Source organism: Arachis hypogaea, chromosome 8 (assembly GCF_003086295.3).
Source record: "Arachis hypogaea cultivar Tifrunner chromosome 8, arahy.Tifrunner.gnm2.J5K5, whole genome shotgun sequence".
Taxonomy (NCBI): domain Eukaryota; kingdom Viridiplantae; phylum Streptophyta; class Magnoliopsida; order Fabales; family Fabaceae; genus Arachis; species Arachis hypogaea.
Genome location: NC_092043.1, coordinates 44,147,271 through 44,162,712, shown reverse-complemented (window position 1 = coordinate 44,162,712; position 15,442 = coordinate 44,147,271). Strand labels below are relative to the sequence as shown.

Genomic DNA, 15,442 nt, shown 5'->3' with positions numbered 1-15,442 from the left:
TTTTTCTATTTCAAATATAATTAGTTACCTATGATCAAATGACATTTATATAACTTAAACCAAAATACATAAAATCATATGTGCCAACGAACTTTCATCGAAGTTGAACAACCACACGAGTCTAACATCAAAGAACTAGCTAGTTTTTATATCCATTATAAAGACAAATACATTAAATTTATTTAAAATGAAATTTTATAACAATAATATATCTATGAACTTCAAGATTCTAATTCAAAATGGGTTTCATAAAAAGAGTATACACGGATGAAATGGGCTTTAATTCATACACCTATATAAAATGATTACTTGCAATTTCTTAAATATAAAATCAGAGATTCAATAAATTGCTAGGCGGTTATACATGGATGCAGTCATGGTTGTAGATTTGTATAGTTGTTGCAAATGCGAGTATTGTGGCATGAAAATTGGTTTTTTATGACTTTTTATAATCTACTTTGATATGACTCACTCTTTAAGATTGTTTACAAGAATAAGAAAAAAAAAAGAAAAAGAAAAATAAATTAGCTGGGGGTAAAAACGGAACATACTTTTAAATCACCAGAGAGTTTAGAATTGAGATCATCAAGAAGGGAGTGATTGTAGAGGTGTTGATAAGTTTCTTTCACTACTTTTATTTGCTCAGCACTCCTGTGTCCCAAAATTGACACTATTGTTTTCTCATCTCTTAAGAATGCTGTGTAAAAAAAAATTAAAAACAACAAGGTTATGTTATTTGAATGTAATATTTGAACCACATTTTGTTTTCTTAAGGAAGGAGTTCAACACTAAAAAAGGGAACTTACTATAAATTAGGAAAAGAAACAAAAAAGATGTCGATGATGAATAGAACATGTTTTTATATGTAACATGAGATTCAACTCGAATGAAGCTCGATATTTCATCAAATAAAACATAAAAATAAACCAATACTATATCAAAAAATGTTATATATACATAAAATTATTCATATTTTGAAAGCAAAAATCTGATATATGTAGAGAAAGGAAAGAGTTTACACTCTGAAGCTTTTTTGAGTCGTGTACAGTCTTCTTCAGGAGGAGGCAGAAAACTTGGAAGTGGCACAATCAATGAGGCCATTTCTCTGAGAACCTTTCTTTTTTTTGGAGTTGAAGAAATTGAACCTTAACATTTTGGCATTTTGCTTATTAAATAGCTAAGTTGATTTCCAATTTTCTATTATTGCCCCTGGTTTTAAATTTGCCAAATAAAAGAGAGTTTGTTTTTATGTTATATTTGACATGCATATTTGTTCTAATGAATTGCTTTTTTTTTTTAATCAAATTTGTTTTAAGTTAAATTTAAATGCAACTCTCCAACCTAATTTCTAGCGAAATTCACAGATTTGACCAATGTTACTTGGGTGATTTGGAAAGTGATTTTTATGGGCCAATTATTTTAATAGCCGAGCTATAAGTGTTTTTAGTAACTAAGTCTAATCAAGTTGGCTCAAACTCACTAAAAATAATTTTTATCACACCAACGTGTACACACGCGCATTTCAATAACGTAAAATATATCTTTTTTCGTCTTTGTCTTCTTCTTTTCCATTTTTGTTTCCATCTTCTTCTTCTTATTCTTCTTCTTTTTCTTTTTCTTCACATAAACTCTTGAGGGAACTGATTCCTTACTTTGATCTCTATCATGTATTCTTGGACACGTACTATGAAAAAAATCTACATAACCCTTATCAAGATAGGACATGCACGAATTCAGGCGGTATCATACTTTTCAGTATTTATATTTGTATTTTTTCTTTTTTTGTTATTTTTATATTAATTTATTTATATTAAAATATTTTGGTGATGGTAATAAATATTGACCAAATATTTTATTTCTTAAGTAATTTCGATTCATTCCTTAACTTATTTGAGGTTCATTTGGATACAAAAATGAATTTGATGTGTTTTTGTTGATGATTGAGTCTTTTTGAGTGGTTGTTCAAATCTAAACTGATTTGTTTATATTAAAATATTTCAGTGTTGGTAGAGGATAATTTTCCTGAAAATTAAAAGTTGTGTAAAGCAAATTGAATAAGCAGCGGAAGGAGATTATTGATAGCTTTAAAGGTGCTACTTTGGCGTCTTTGACAAAATCTGTGACGGATATGAGTGTTGAAGGAGAAGGAAACTTGTTGAAATTCAAGACGACTTTCAACTTCTTTGTCCAGAAATGGTTTTTGTTGCCGACAACAATAAGTACCGTCTCTCCGATCCATAAGCCACATGTCCTTCATGTGGAGATAGTCCGATAATAAAATTAGCTTTCTAACATATATCGTTAGAAAGCTCTGAAAGTTAGCTTTCTAACATCGTTGAGACTACGTCAATTAGATCTCTATAACTCAAGATATACTCATTGGAATGCACGAAGGTCAGGTTTGACAACATCTTGCTATTCTTTCTTCGTCTCTGAACAAGATTCTGCCAAATTCGCCCAAAATTCACCTAAAATCATAAAAATAATACAAAAACTCAAAGTAGCATTCAAAGATGAACTTTGCACTAAAACATAGTAAAACTTAATAAAATTTAACTAAAAACACCATAAAAACAATTAGAAAAATGGTATAAGATGCTCACGCAGCAGTGTTCCTTATTTTCGTAGAAAAACTAGCAAGTTTGAAATAATATTTGTAGAACTTTCCAACTTCTTCAAATGTCTTGAAAGTTATCCCAACCTTTGGGACAAATTATTCATCGACAATACACCTGGACTGTAAAATGAATCAAAATATTGTCATAATAAGGCCATTATGTAATAACAAATGAACCGAAATATGTGCATTCTATAAATTCAGAAACTTTTGCATTCTATCCAAATTCATATTCATAAACAATACTGATTTTAGCAAAGAAGGACGAAATTATTCATGATTACTTTATTCAATGGCATTCCATTCCATTTAATTCAAAATTGTTGAAGAATGAACCGAAATACTATCATAACAAGACCCTTGTGTAATAACAAATGAATCGAAAATTGTCTATTATATAAATTCAAATTCAGGAACTCCTGCATTCTATAATGAACCGAAAATATTATCAAAACAAAATCATTGTATAACACCCAAATAATGAACCGAAAATTGTGTTCATAAACAACACTGGTATTAGCAATGAAGAATAAAATTATTCATTATCATTTTATTCAATTCAAAATTGTTGAAAAATGAAACTAAATAAAATTAAGACCAATCCAAACCTCGTCCACTTGATTCGATTCAGAAGAATAATCTAAGTCGCTCTCAATGATTTGAACTTGAATCATTCATTATTTTGATACAGAAGAATAATACATTTTTCGATTCAAAAGAATAATACGCTATTTAAACACAAATCAAAATTTAAAGAGAAAGAGAATAAAATCATATGAGAAATACAACGAAAATAAAAATCTAAAGAGAAAGAGACAATAATCAGAAAAATCATAAAAGAAGGGAAGCTTTCCGTTGAAGAAGAACAAAGAAGGAAACTTTAGTTGAAGAGAAAACTTTACGTTGAAGAGGTTTACATTAAAAATCTGTTATAAAGTTTACATTGAAAAGGTGGTACAACGCGTGAGAGAAAATTAGTTGGACTTGATTAGTGAAATTACTTGAATGCAGAGTATTATTATAAAATTATTTGATCATTTCAGTAATTTCTAGTTCAAATATCTTATATTATTACATTAGGTCACAGTCTAATCTAAGTCTTAATTAAGAAGATTAGTCGAATATCTAAGATCTTAGTTGATGAAGTAACGAATCGAATTTTGAAAGGCTTGAAACAATAATATTTATGATTCTTAAATTGACAGATAATACCCTTTTGTACATTTATTTTAATAATAAAACTCAAGTAGTATAGTATTTTAGAGGACTAGATATAAGCATTTTAATCGAACCATACTTTTCACTTATTTTAGTTAAGAGATTCTCAGTTATGTATGAATCACAATTTGTTGATATCTCATATTTTTCTCTAACCTAATTTGAAGTCGTCCAAAGATCTCTTAAACAATCTTACCATTTAAAGCATCTCATATAGCGTTTTTAAAATATATGCTAACATATCATTCAAATAATCATGTTTTATATCAATATGTTAAAGGATCGGATCTCTAAAAAATGATATTTATTATAAATAGAAGAAAACTCTACAACTTTTACTGGTTACCAAAAATCAACTCTAGAAAAAGTCCAAAGTCTATTACTTTCTGAACTCTCAACAGTGAGGCATAGTCCCAACTCCCAACATCAATCGAAAAATATGAAACACATCAAATTTTGAACTTATTGATAGTCTCCATGGTGACATGTGATAAATGTTGAACAATTTATAGAATCAAATATCATTCCATCTTCATCGAACAAAAAGTACAAGGAAGTTTTCCACAGAAAGAAACTGCAATGGAAAAAGACAAATTGGTAATAAGTTTTTCATTGTATATATATTCACAATTGTCATCAACATTGAGTTTTCACACACAATAACTTTATGTATGAGGTATATTTTAATTATTATTAAGTAATTGAGTTGATAAAGTAGCTAAACAATTAGCACCTCTCCTTTTTAATTTTTTTTTCGACCCACTTTATCATTTAATCAATAAGGCACACTAAACTATCGAAGCTAGGAATAATTATAATTGTATATGTGGCAACCTTCTAGCTATAACAAAATTAGTGAAAACTACTATAAATATTCTTTACATTTCTAGGAATTTATTGAGAAGTAATTATGGCTAAAAAATTTAAATATGGAAGTAAAATATGTGATATACTTTAACATTGTAATTTTGGGTATTTTTTAAAATTGTCGGATGTACACAAATCGGAGGGGTCCGATTTGTGTTTAAAAAATTAAAAAAAAAATTAATTTTTTAAACACAAATCGGACAGTTTGATTTCTATACTTTTTACAAATCGGACTGTCCGATTTTAGCTTCTGACACCACAGCTACGTAAAGCACCTATACACTTCATAACTGCGTCCTACACCATTTTTTCTTCCATATCTATATTATATATCTCGAGTAATTATAGCTGGTCGTTCTTTGGAGAAAAAAAAGGAAAAAGAGAGACAAAATAAAATAAAATATTTTGTTAAAATAAATTTAATTTCTAACTACTTTTTGTTTTCGGATTAAACAAATATATATGACCTTTCTTTACCAAAAAGAGCACATGATTTATATATATAGTACAAAATTTATTATGAAACAATGTACACTCAACTTGAAATAAATTCCTCAAATCATTTGATTATGTAAAGTTATTTCTTACCACAAAGATAGCCATATAAAAGGATTGTAACGAATCATTGTTCGATAAATCTACGGAATTTGCACGATACCAAAGGATTATGGACATGATGAAATGTGTCACAACCTAACAAGCAAGTTGAAATGTTACTGAAATAATGAATAACTTAACTTTTATTTGATATCAATCAACTATGACAATAGAAGAAATTAAATCAGTAAAGAGAACCATTAGTTTTATCTTTGTACAGAAGATTTTGTAGCACAATGATTTCTGAAATAAATATTACTACTCTCTCTCTCCCTCTCTCTCTCTTCCAAGGTTCCTAATAATAATAATAATAATAATAATAATAATAATAATAAGTAAAGAGAAGAGGTGGTGGGTGATGGGTGATGGTGACGATAGTGGTATCGAGAGTTGGATGAAGAAGAATCGGCGGTAAAAAATTATGGATTCAAATGGTAATAATAAATAATTGAAAATTAGAGATTGAGATGAATAGGTTATGGTAAAAAGAATAAATTCAGGAAATTTTTGAATAATATTTTAAGATTTGGATAATTTTATCAACAAAAATTCATCTTTCATAGGTAAAACTTTTTTTTTTTAGATAAATTTATCAGTGTCTTGAACTTTCGTTGGTAGAAATAATTGTTTATTAATAACTTTCCATCAAACATTTAAACAAAAATAATCATAATAAGATTACTGAATATCACATTATCAAAATAAAATTCCAAAAATATTAATTTCTTAAGTTCATTGATCAAAATTTTACTACATGTTTAGTAAACATTTGTATATGATAAAATATAGTTGTAAATTGCATAAGTAAATAGCACATTACCGTAAAAATTTTGCTCCATAGGATAGGAGATAATGCTCCCATTATAATAGCAATTCCATATGTCATTTGAAGGAGCGAAATGCAAAACCAAAATACCTAGTAGAAGATGAAACAAATAAAAAATGTGGGTATATATATAATAGCACAAAAATTTAGTATTCATATATTGCATGAAATAGAAAAATATATACTCGTCTAGGACCCAAATGTATTGCCAAGGTTTTGTGACCTGCTGCTTTATCTCCTTCAATGTCAGGTATATCCTATTTGAATTCAAGCTAATAATGTTACATCACATAATTAAATATATAAAATAAAAAGATTCATGTAAAAAAAAGAAAGATTTATTCAAAAAATTAAAAATATTACCTTTGCCAAGGATATAACTGTATAGAAAAGGCTGACGACCACAACAGTAAAAACTAGTGATCTCGGATAGTTAAGTGCCTTCTTGAGCACAGTCTTGATATCATGTCATGTATTATTTAAAATAAAAGAAATATGTTAAGACTTCTTGAAAGCTTAATCATAAGAGGAAAATTTAGTTATTAGAAACCATATTAAAATATATTCTTATTTTAAATAAAGTACACTTTTTTTTCCTAATGTTTGTTAGAAATTTGTAAATTATCTCTAATATTTTTTATATATCTCAATTTTGTATTTAATATTTTAAGTAAATTTTAACTTTACATTTTCTGTCAAAATTTAACTTGTGAAATAATTAATGGTTTTTTTTTCTTTTTGTGTTTTACTCTTATTCCTTTATCTTTCTTTATTTTCTCTTTCAGTCACACGAAAGAAGATGAAGAAATAGGGTTAAGATTGGGAAAAATGTTAGGTGGATTCTATTATGAAGATTTCATAATTGTCTTTATGTAAAGATACATTTTTTTTATTATTAGATGATGAATTGTAGGATTTGATGTGATATGTTATAAAAATATTATTTTTTTAAGTATAGCCAAATAAATAAAGTACACTTTTAACACAATATTTTTTATAATAAGATATTTTTAATATCTTCATTTGAGTAGGTATCAAAATGTGAAACTATTAATTGTTTAAGGAATTTGGACGAAAACGGTAAAATTGATTTTTTTTTTTACAAACATTAAGGATAAAATCATATTTATTTTTGTTATTATATACTGTTAAAGATATAATTATTTCTGTTATTTCCTCCTATCAGTTTAAATTTGGGAGAAGTGGCTGGTATTATAACATGATATTAGAATTTTATGTCAAAAAATTTAAAGTTCGATCATTGGCGAACTTCAAAAATAAAAAAAATAGTATAAGACAAATAAAAAAAATAAAACCTATAAAAAAATCAAACAAACACAATAAAGGTTCTTATTTAAAAAAACTATTAAAGATATACTCATTCATGATAATTTTTTCCTATAAACTTAAGTTGCACTTTTTTTTTCACAACATTAATAGGCTTATCTTTCAAACTTCTCATTAGTTTTAATACTTAACAAAATTGATCATATCAATATGGGCAATATTGGGTATTGGAAATATCTATTAGTCTATTTTCTAGTTAACGTGAATATATTATTTTATTTATTATTTATAATGGTCTCAAAAGAATCTTAAACTCAATACTTAACAGGTCTCACCAACTATGAATTTGGTTCTATTGTGTAATTTAATATTTATTTTTGTACTCTTAAATTTTAGTATTCATGATAACATTCAGAGAGAAATGCATAAGTTGAAAGAATTGATAAACTCATAAGAACAAAGAGAGTAATAGCAGAGATGAGAGAGATGAATGGAAACTTATGTTAAAAGTAAGTGATTCTGTGTTACAGTGAAAGTGTGAAGCTATCTAGATTAGCACAATACCTGAAATTTCGATTTAATTTTTAAAATTTTTTAATATTATAATTTTAAATTAGTCAATCAATTTTATAAAATTTGTATTAAGTCGAACGAATTTACGATTTAAATCTTATTAAGATGGTACGTTTTACATACTTAATTTACTTTTTCAATTTTACATAAAATTTCGATTTTTTCTACTTGCTATAACATGGATAATAGTATAAACTCCACTGCAATTATAACAGAAGTAACAACAGAATGAACTTTCTAAAAAAAGTAATAAAAGAATTTTGAGTTTTTTAACTGTTATTATTCTGATAATTCATGTGATGATTAATAACTCTAGAACAATTTTATTCAATATACATTATTTGTGATGTAGTTTTGGAATTTTTTTCAACAAAATATTGTTGTCACTGTTTGTGAAAGCTAATGAAAAAAATTTGCAACAACAAGTGTCTAAAGATTATATCTTAGTTGATACCTTCATGTGAAGAAATGGTGCAATATGTTGTCCAATTGTCATAGAACTTGCAAGAGATAATGTTGCAAGGATTGTGGATCTTTTCCATCTCAACAAGGGCAACTGAAAATTTTAGAAATAAATAAGTTACAAGATTATTATAAATAACGTTATCATAATTAAATAAATATTTATACTTGAGAACATTAAAAAGTGTGAATAAATTTGTATAATTCCCAGTATGTGCGAGCTAATGTTTCATATCAGCAGTCACCATTAATGATTAACTAAGGATCATCAGGAATATATTATCTAATAAAAATAAATATTAAAACTATTTTATGTATTTTAAAACTTAAAACACAAAAATATTAATTTTTAAAAATCTCAAATATTAATTTGAGTAACTACCCTGCATATATTTTTGCCATGAAGTTGCAATAGTGGCAAAGGAAACTTCAATTTCAAACATTATGACATCACTCCCTCCATCCAAGTCCAAATTAAGATTACCCAGTTGTATTTTGTGAAAAAAAAAAGAATGATCTTACAACTTTCATGAAGACAGTGAGAGTTGGTTCAAACATTTAGAGGGTCAAACAACATTGAGAATTAGAAAACTATTAATGATGACCACCCGAGAGATCTTGGACCACTTAAACTATATATATTATCTTTCTAGATTTTATTTTGATGTTCTCATTGTGGAAACCCTTTTTCTAATGGCCTGAATTTGCTATGTTATTTTCAAATCAAAATAATCTTTAGTGATAAAAATGTGTCTTTATAAGAAGAAAAAATCTAAAAGCAATTTAAATGAAAAATACATTTTTTTTATAACTTAACTCACATTAACTGAATAAGCAGTCATGAGCATAGTACTGATGACTAAACACCAAAACATTGGCCTTGATCCTAACACCCACGCAGATCCAAAGCCCTATAGAAAAAGAAACATAAAGAATAACAATACTAGCAACATTTATCTTGAAACAATAATATAATTAAAGTAATTACATCAAACGAGTTAAAAAATAGCTTTCATCATATCATATAGGCATTTTACTTGTGAAAAGCTAATGATGAACAATAATTTAGAGAATTTATTAAAGAGTAATCGAGTGCGTGTTATCATGTTATTTTTTAAACTGCCACAAAAATAATAAAAAAAATGCCACAATGCATTAATTCAAAACCCTCCACTCCCACAAAATGGACAAGAAACCGCCACTAAAGATGTCCTGATGGTTTTATATAACTTCAACAAATAAACTTGTGACACTTCTAATTTTGGGAGTTTGAAAAACTGTCGTAAAACTTTTTATGAAATTTGAAATCGCCACAAACTAAAAAAAGAAACCAGAAATAATAAGAATATTATAGATATATATGTTACCATTAGAAGAGATGATGCGACAATTATTATTGCATTTCTTAAGGAATATTTCCCGGATGCCAATGGAAGATATGGTTTGTTAATCTACAATGAAACATATAGCACATGTCAAAAATAAGAGGGAAAAAAGCCTTATTAAAAGGAATAAGCAATTAACAAATGCTTAGTGACCAAAATATATATATATAGTTGAAAATGTATATGTATATGTAAGTGTAGATTTAGACTTAATTTGATAAAATTATTATTTTTAAAAGTAATTTATTAAAGTTGTCTTTTAAAATATAGCATTTTAAAAATTGTGGTATTTATGTTCGGTAAAATTAAATTAAAATTAGTTTTTAATAAACACAAATAATAATTATATTTGATAAAATAATTTTTAAATTTTAAAAAAATCATAATAAGGATAAATATAAAAACAAATTTGGATATTTATTAATATATGATATTATATTAAACTTTTAATTTTGATAAACGCAAGTTAATAGACGAGCCTTATTTGTTTTCATCATTTAATCTATACAAGTGATTGATATCTACTTTCATGAAACCATACTGATGAATAAAATACTTATCATAATGATGATCTTCAAGTAACTATATAAAATATAGAACTTTGAAACTAAAAGTAATAAAACGTTGAATGTTCATCCAAATTGTTTACTTTTAGTAATGAAGGAACTAAATACTCATACCTTGTCTATTTCAATATCGGCTAATTGATTCACACCAACAATATATTGAAACATGATGCAGTTAGGTATCAGAAACTGAAATAATAAGGGGGAAATGAGGATTATGAATTATTCCAAATTAAACTACATATAATACTCCATAAATACAAAAAGAATTGATCATAAAGACACTTCCGCTGTGAGATTGTACATAATAATAATAATAATAATAATAATAATAATAATAATAATAAAAACAAAAAATAATTATTCATCCCATTTTTAGACCAAATCATAACTGTATATATATATTATTAATTTTTATGAAATAGTTTCAAAAAAGGAAAGAAGGTTAATTGGATTGTAAATAAGGGTGAAAATTGGCTTAGTCGAGTCGAGCTTCGATTTAGACGAACTTGATTTGTGTTATAAATATATGGTAGTCTGTTATTTTTTATAGGTTTTTTTTTAGGCTCAAGTTTGATCTGTTTAAAAGTCTGATAAATCCATGAACCTATTTAAAAGTTTGTTTTGTGAATTATAACTCAAACAAAAAATTAAAAAATATATATAAATTAAGAAAATTTAAAAGAATCTATAATTTATAATTCATATTTTGTAAATCACAATTCGTTTATATATATCATTAATGGTTAGTTACATATTATAACCATACATATAATTTATAAACATAATTTTTTTTTGAAAAAAAAAAGCTAAAATGTTATCTAATCTTGACTATTTATTTGTTTTAGTTTTACTTTAAATTTATTATGAGTGAATAATTGAAAGGTCAATTAAGAATAATTTATTTTTATAAAAAAATATTTTGATGAACCGGCCCGACAAGTTTCATTCTATAATCTAACCTTTTTGACTAATAGATTTTAAAGAGTTTAAATTTGGCCTGTTTAATAAAACAAGTCCACTCAAACAAAACCTAAAACAAACCGAATCACAAACTCACGCCTAATTGTAAATAAAATATATATATATATGTTCCAATAACAATTGGCTATGGCTACTGCAGCACATACAATCTTGCTAGATGATTAATTAAAGAATGTGCATCAAGAAACATAATATTTTTATTCCAAATTCTAGAAATCATTTTGAGAAATATAAAATATTGTTATTTTTCAGTGGAATAATCATAATGAAATCCATGTAAGTTTAATAATCTTTTAAAATGAAGATGTACACTAATAATATAATAACTAGCATTTGAACGTATGAATCCGTTAATTATTGCTCTTCTTTTATAATAAGATGGGGTATCAACAATTAATATAACAATAATAAACATTTTGATAATGATATAATAAGTTGCCTTTTTCTTCTTCCATGCCATTTGTAAAGAACTGAAATCTTAGAAACTACCTGCAAGAAGCCTATTAAGAACATTTTTGGAGATATATTTGATAAATTGTCCACCGCAAGGAGTGATGAAGAAAGTCCACTTGATATCTATCCAAAAACACAACATTAGCAATTCTTCATTTGTTGCTTGGTTTCAAATTGCAGTCACACATAATATTCAAACTCAGAAAACTAATAAAATAAAAAATAATTGTCTGATCATCTTTAGAAAAAATAATCCTTTGCATATATATGTCTTTTCTTAGATTAAAAATTTGAAATAAGTTCTCAAAATAAAAAATAATGGTTAATTATTTTTATTTGTTTGTCCATTAGTCTATATTCTATTATATTATGTTAAAATTAAATTTCTATACTTAATATATAATAAACTGACGTAGATATATTTTTAAAAGTATTTTTTAATTTATTTTTTATAATTTATTAAGCCAAATTAATTATAATTAAATAATTATACTAATAAATTAATTTAATTTAATTAAATATATAAATATCTTACAATTTATTATAATTTATATCAATTAATTAATTTAAACATTTATAAGTTGTATATAATAATGCTACAAATAAAACAGAGGAAGATAGATATGTTTTTTTAATATTATTATGTTATTATCGTATTATATTAGTATTACAAATGATAAATTAATTATACTTTTTTTGCATAATTGTCATAACTAAACCAGTGATCAAACTAGTTAGATTATTAGGTTATTGATTATTGGTTCAACCAGTAGATCATTAATTAAATTGATTGATTTAATTTTATGTAAATAAAAAATAATTAAAATTTAAAATTAAAATTTAAAATATATATTTTTATTAACATTTTAAGAATATCTATCTATTCTAAAATAATATAGAACAAGAACAATAAATATTTTGTTATTTTTAAAAACGACGTCCTTTTAGAATTTCAACAAAACAAAAAGTTAAAACTCTTCCTTTTGATCACTTCGTCTTCTCCTTCTTCACTAAACTTCAAATAGAAAAAACTTAACTCTTCTATGAATGAAAAGAATTGAAGGTTTCTAGAGGAGAAAGTGTTTGTGGTCACCTTTTGATTTTCACGAAGTGTGTATCAACATTGTAGAGGTTAAAAAGGGGTTTAAGATGATCACAAACACTTTCTCTTCGAGCAACCTTCAATTTTTTTCATCCATAAAAAAGTTAATTTTTTTTTTGAAGTTCAGTGGAAAAAAAGAAGACGAAGTGATCAAAAGAGAGGGGTTTAATGTTTTAGTTTTGTTGAAATTCTAAAACGATGTTATTTAATACCTTTTTTAATATCAAAATGCATGCAACGTTGTTTTAATATGTCCAGTGTAGCAAGAATTGAACTACATTACTAAAGATGTTGAACTCTGATGACAGAAAATATATGAGAGATTATATTTGTGCACTTTTTTTTATATATGAGAGACCGAATTGTAGTAATTGAGAAGTCAAAAACTAAATCGTTACAACTCGATAATTTGAAAGATCAAAGTGTAACTTAACTCATACTTAAACTTCAAAATACAACTAAATAAAATTGAGGATTCTACATGGAACATCTAACCCTATTCTACTAAGAAAATGTTGTTAGTGAAAAGCAAATTTTCAATTTGGAAAAAGATTTATATGATTAATAGATACTGTTAATTATGAAACACTTGAGAAATACTTAAATGCTAGTAGAAGTTTTTCTTTTTTTACATATAATAAAGATTTGTGTTTTGAAAAAAAAAAAGTAGATGCAGTGTCATAGGTAGATTTTGACAAAAATAATTTTTTATAATAGTGTCTTTTACTATTATGATAAAAAAAACTTTAAGGACAAATTTTATCTTATATTAGTTTGTACTTTCTCAAATCAATTTTAACATAAAAAAAATTAAAAATTAAAAATTTTACTTATAAATGATGAAAAATGTATGCAATAATTTAACTATTAATATTGTTTAAAAAAATTTTAAAAAATAAAATTCTGATATAAATATTTCAGTTTAAATAATAATTATTTTACTTTAAAAAAAATAAAATAATTATTCATTATTTTTAACATTAAAAATAGTTAGACTTTGAATTTAATAAACTCTACAAAACTTTTTAACAATAATTTTTATGTGTGTTTTTATTTAAAAATGAAAAATAAATATTTTATATATTTTCGTATATTATCAAAATAGGCATTGGTACATATGCTAGTAAGTTATAAATTGTGGTTATTCTCAAAATTCATACAATGAAATATTTTATGAAAAACCAAAATTTAAAAGAAAAAACTGTTTCATCTCACAATTTATAATTTAAAAGTAATGGCCTAATAAACAAATATAAAAAAATAAAATGGGTGTTAAAAAAAATTTAGGAACAAATTTGAGAATTTTACTCTATATATATTTGTAAACCATTTCCCCATTCAATACAAGAGTAACGTAGTTTCAGAATAATAATGTGTTTGATTATAAGCTAATACAGAAGAAATTTGTATAGAAAAGTTTCATCACGTGTAATTTTGTCAATCAGATGAAACTTATTCTTAAAAAGAAAAAATCAATATATTTTCAGCCAAATATATAGTTGATGCTTAAGGAAGGGAATTGAGAATGAAACTTACGAAGCTAAAGAATGCGTATAATCTGGAAAACTGGCGAAAAGTATCCATGCCATCTTTGATAAACTCCAAAATAGGTTGTGATTTTTTTGGTTCATCATGTGAATTTTTTGAGGTTGCATTCACCAAGTATTTTTTCTCAAATTTATCATCACTCATCATAGATCCTCCTTTAAGGTTGGTGCAATGATTCTTCCAATAATTATGCTGCATCTTGATACAATATTCTTTTGATAGTTTCCCATTGTTGTTCCATAAGGCTCTTCTTGTACTAGAATTTAAACAATAATGAAATTAATTACCTTCATATTGAGAGAAAAAATTTTAATTTATTATTCATTATTTACCATGTTTTTTAAAAATTCACATCTAGTTTATCCTCATTTAAAATTGTTAGTTAAAAATTGTTAAATAATAATTTAGTCAAATCAAATTATTCAACGATTTTCAACCAATAATTTAATATGAAGATAATTATAGGTGAATTTTTTTTTCCTGTTCATGTACTTGGAGAAGTGGTTATTAAAACAGCAACAATAAAATTTGAAAAAGAGAAATCTGAATATGTAAACATATACTTGCGTAGTGGTTGTTTGTGAATTTCTCGCTCTTTCAGAAACTTCCACCTACATATATTAATAAAAAATTTTGATTAACGTACAAATTTTAAGATTTATTAGGGTTCATAATTCATGGAATGATTTATTTATTTATCCGTGACGAGGAGGCCACAGTGAGATAAAGGTGGAGCCGTGGAGCCATGGAGGTAATTGCGCGAAAATAGCGGCAGGTGAATGAGGGGTGGTAATAGTGGAATAGTGGATGTTGTGTTCAATTAAGATATTATTTATAGAATTTAAGACTTAATTGTTTTTAAAATATTAGTAAAAATATATATTTTAAATTTTAATTTTAAATTTTTTATTATTTTACATTTTTTATTTACGTGAGTTTGATTTTATTTGGTGGGAC

At 25.4% G+C, this 15,442-nt stretch overlaps 1 protein-coding gene across 32 annotated transcripts in view; it reads right to left on the bottom strand.

Moving 5' to 3' along the window:
* Positions 1-4,124: 4,124 nt before the first annotated feature.
* Positions 4,125-15,442, bottom strand: part of LOC112707661 (naringenin 8-dimethylallyltransferase 1, chloroplastic) — a 30,860-nt gene continuing 19,542 nt past the window's right edge. For 18 of the 32 annotated variants that reach the window (XM_072201415.1, XM_072201436.1, XM_072201419.1 and 15 more), the window contains 12 exons: positions 15,049-15,096; positions 14,474-14,741; positions 11,872-11,958; positions 10,513-10,587; positions 9,815-9,898; positions 9,269-9,358; positions 8,440-8,541; positions 6,489-6,581; positions 6,311-6,382; positions 6,120-6,215; positions 5,291-5,395; positions 4,125-4,409 (listed from right to left, as the gene is read on the bottom strand). In XM_072201415.1, the coding sequence (XP_072057516.1) occupies positions 4,368-4,409; positions 5,291-5,395; positions 6,120-6,215; positions 6,311-6,382; positions 6,489-6,581; positions 8,440-8,541; positions 9,269-9,358; positions 9,815-9,898; positions 10,513-10,587; positions 11,872-11,958; positions 14,474-14,741; positions 15,049-15,096 (1,162 nt within the window). In that variant the 3' untranslated portion in view covers positions 4,125-4,367. The remainder of the gene's footprint in view (positions 4,410-5,290; positions 5,396-6,119; positions 6,216-6,310; positions 6,383-6,488; positions 6,582-8,439; positions 8,542-9,268; positions 9,359-9,814; positions 9,899-10,512; positions 10,588-11,871; positions 11,959-14,473; positions 14,742-15,048; positions 15,097-15,442) is intronic. The other 14 variants (XM_072201437.1, XM_072201427.1, XM_072201428.1 and 11 more) reach the window with 3 other exon arrangements.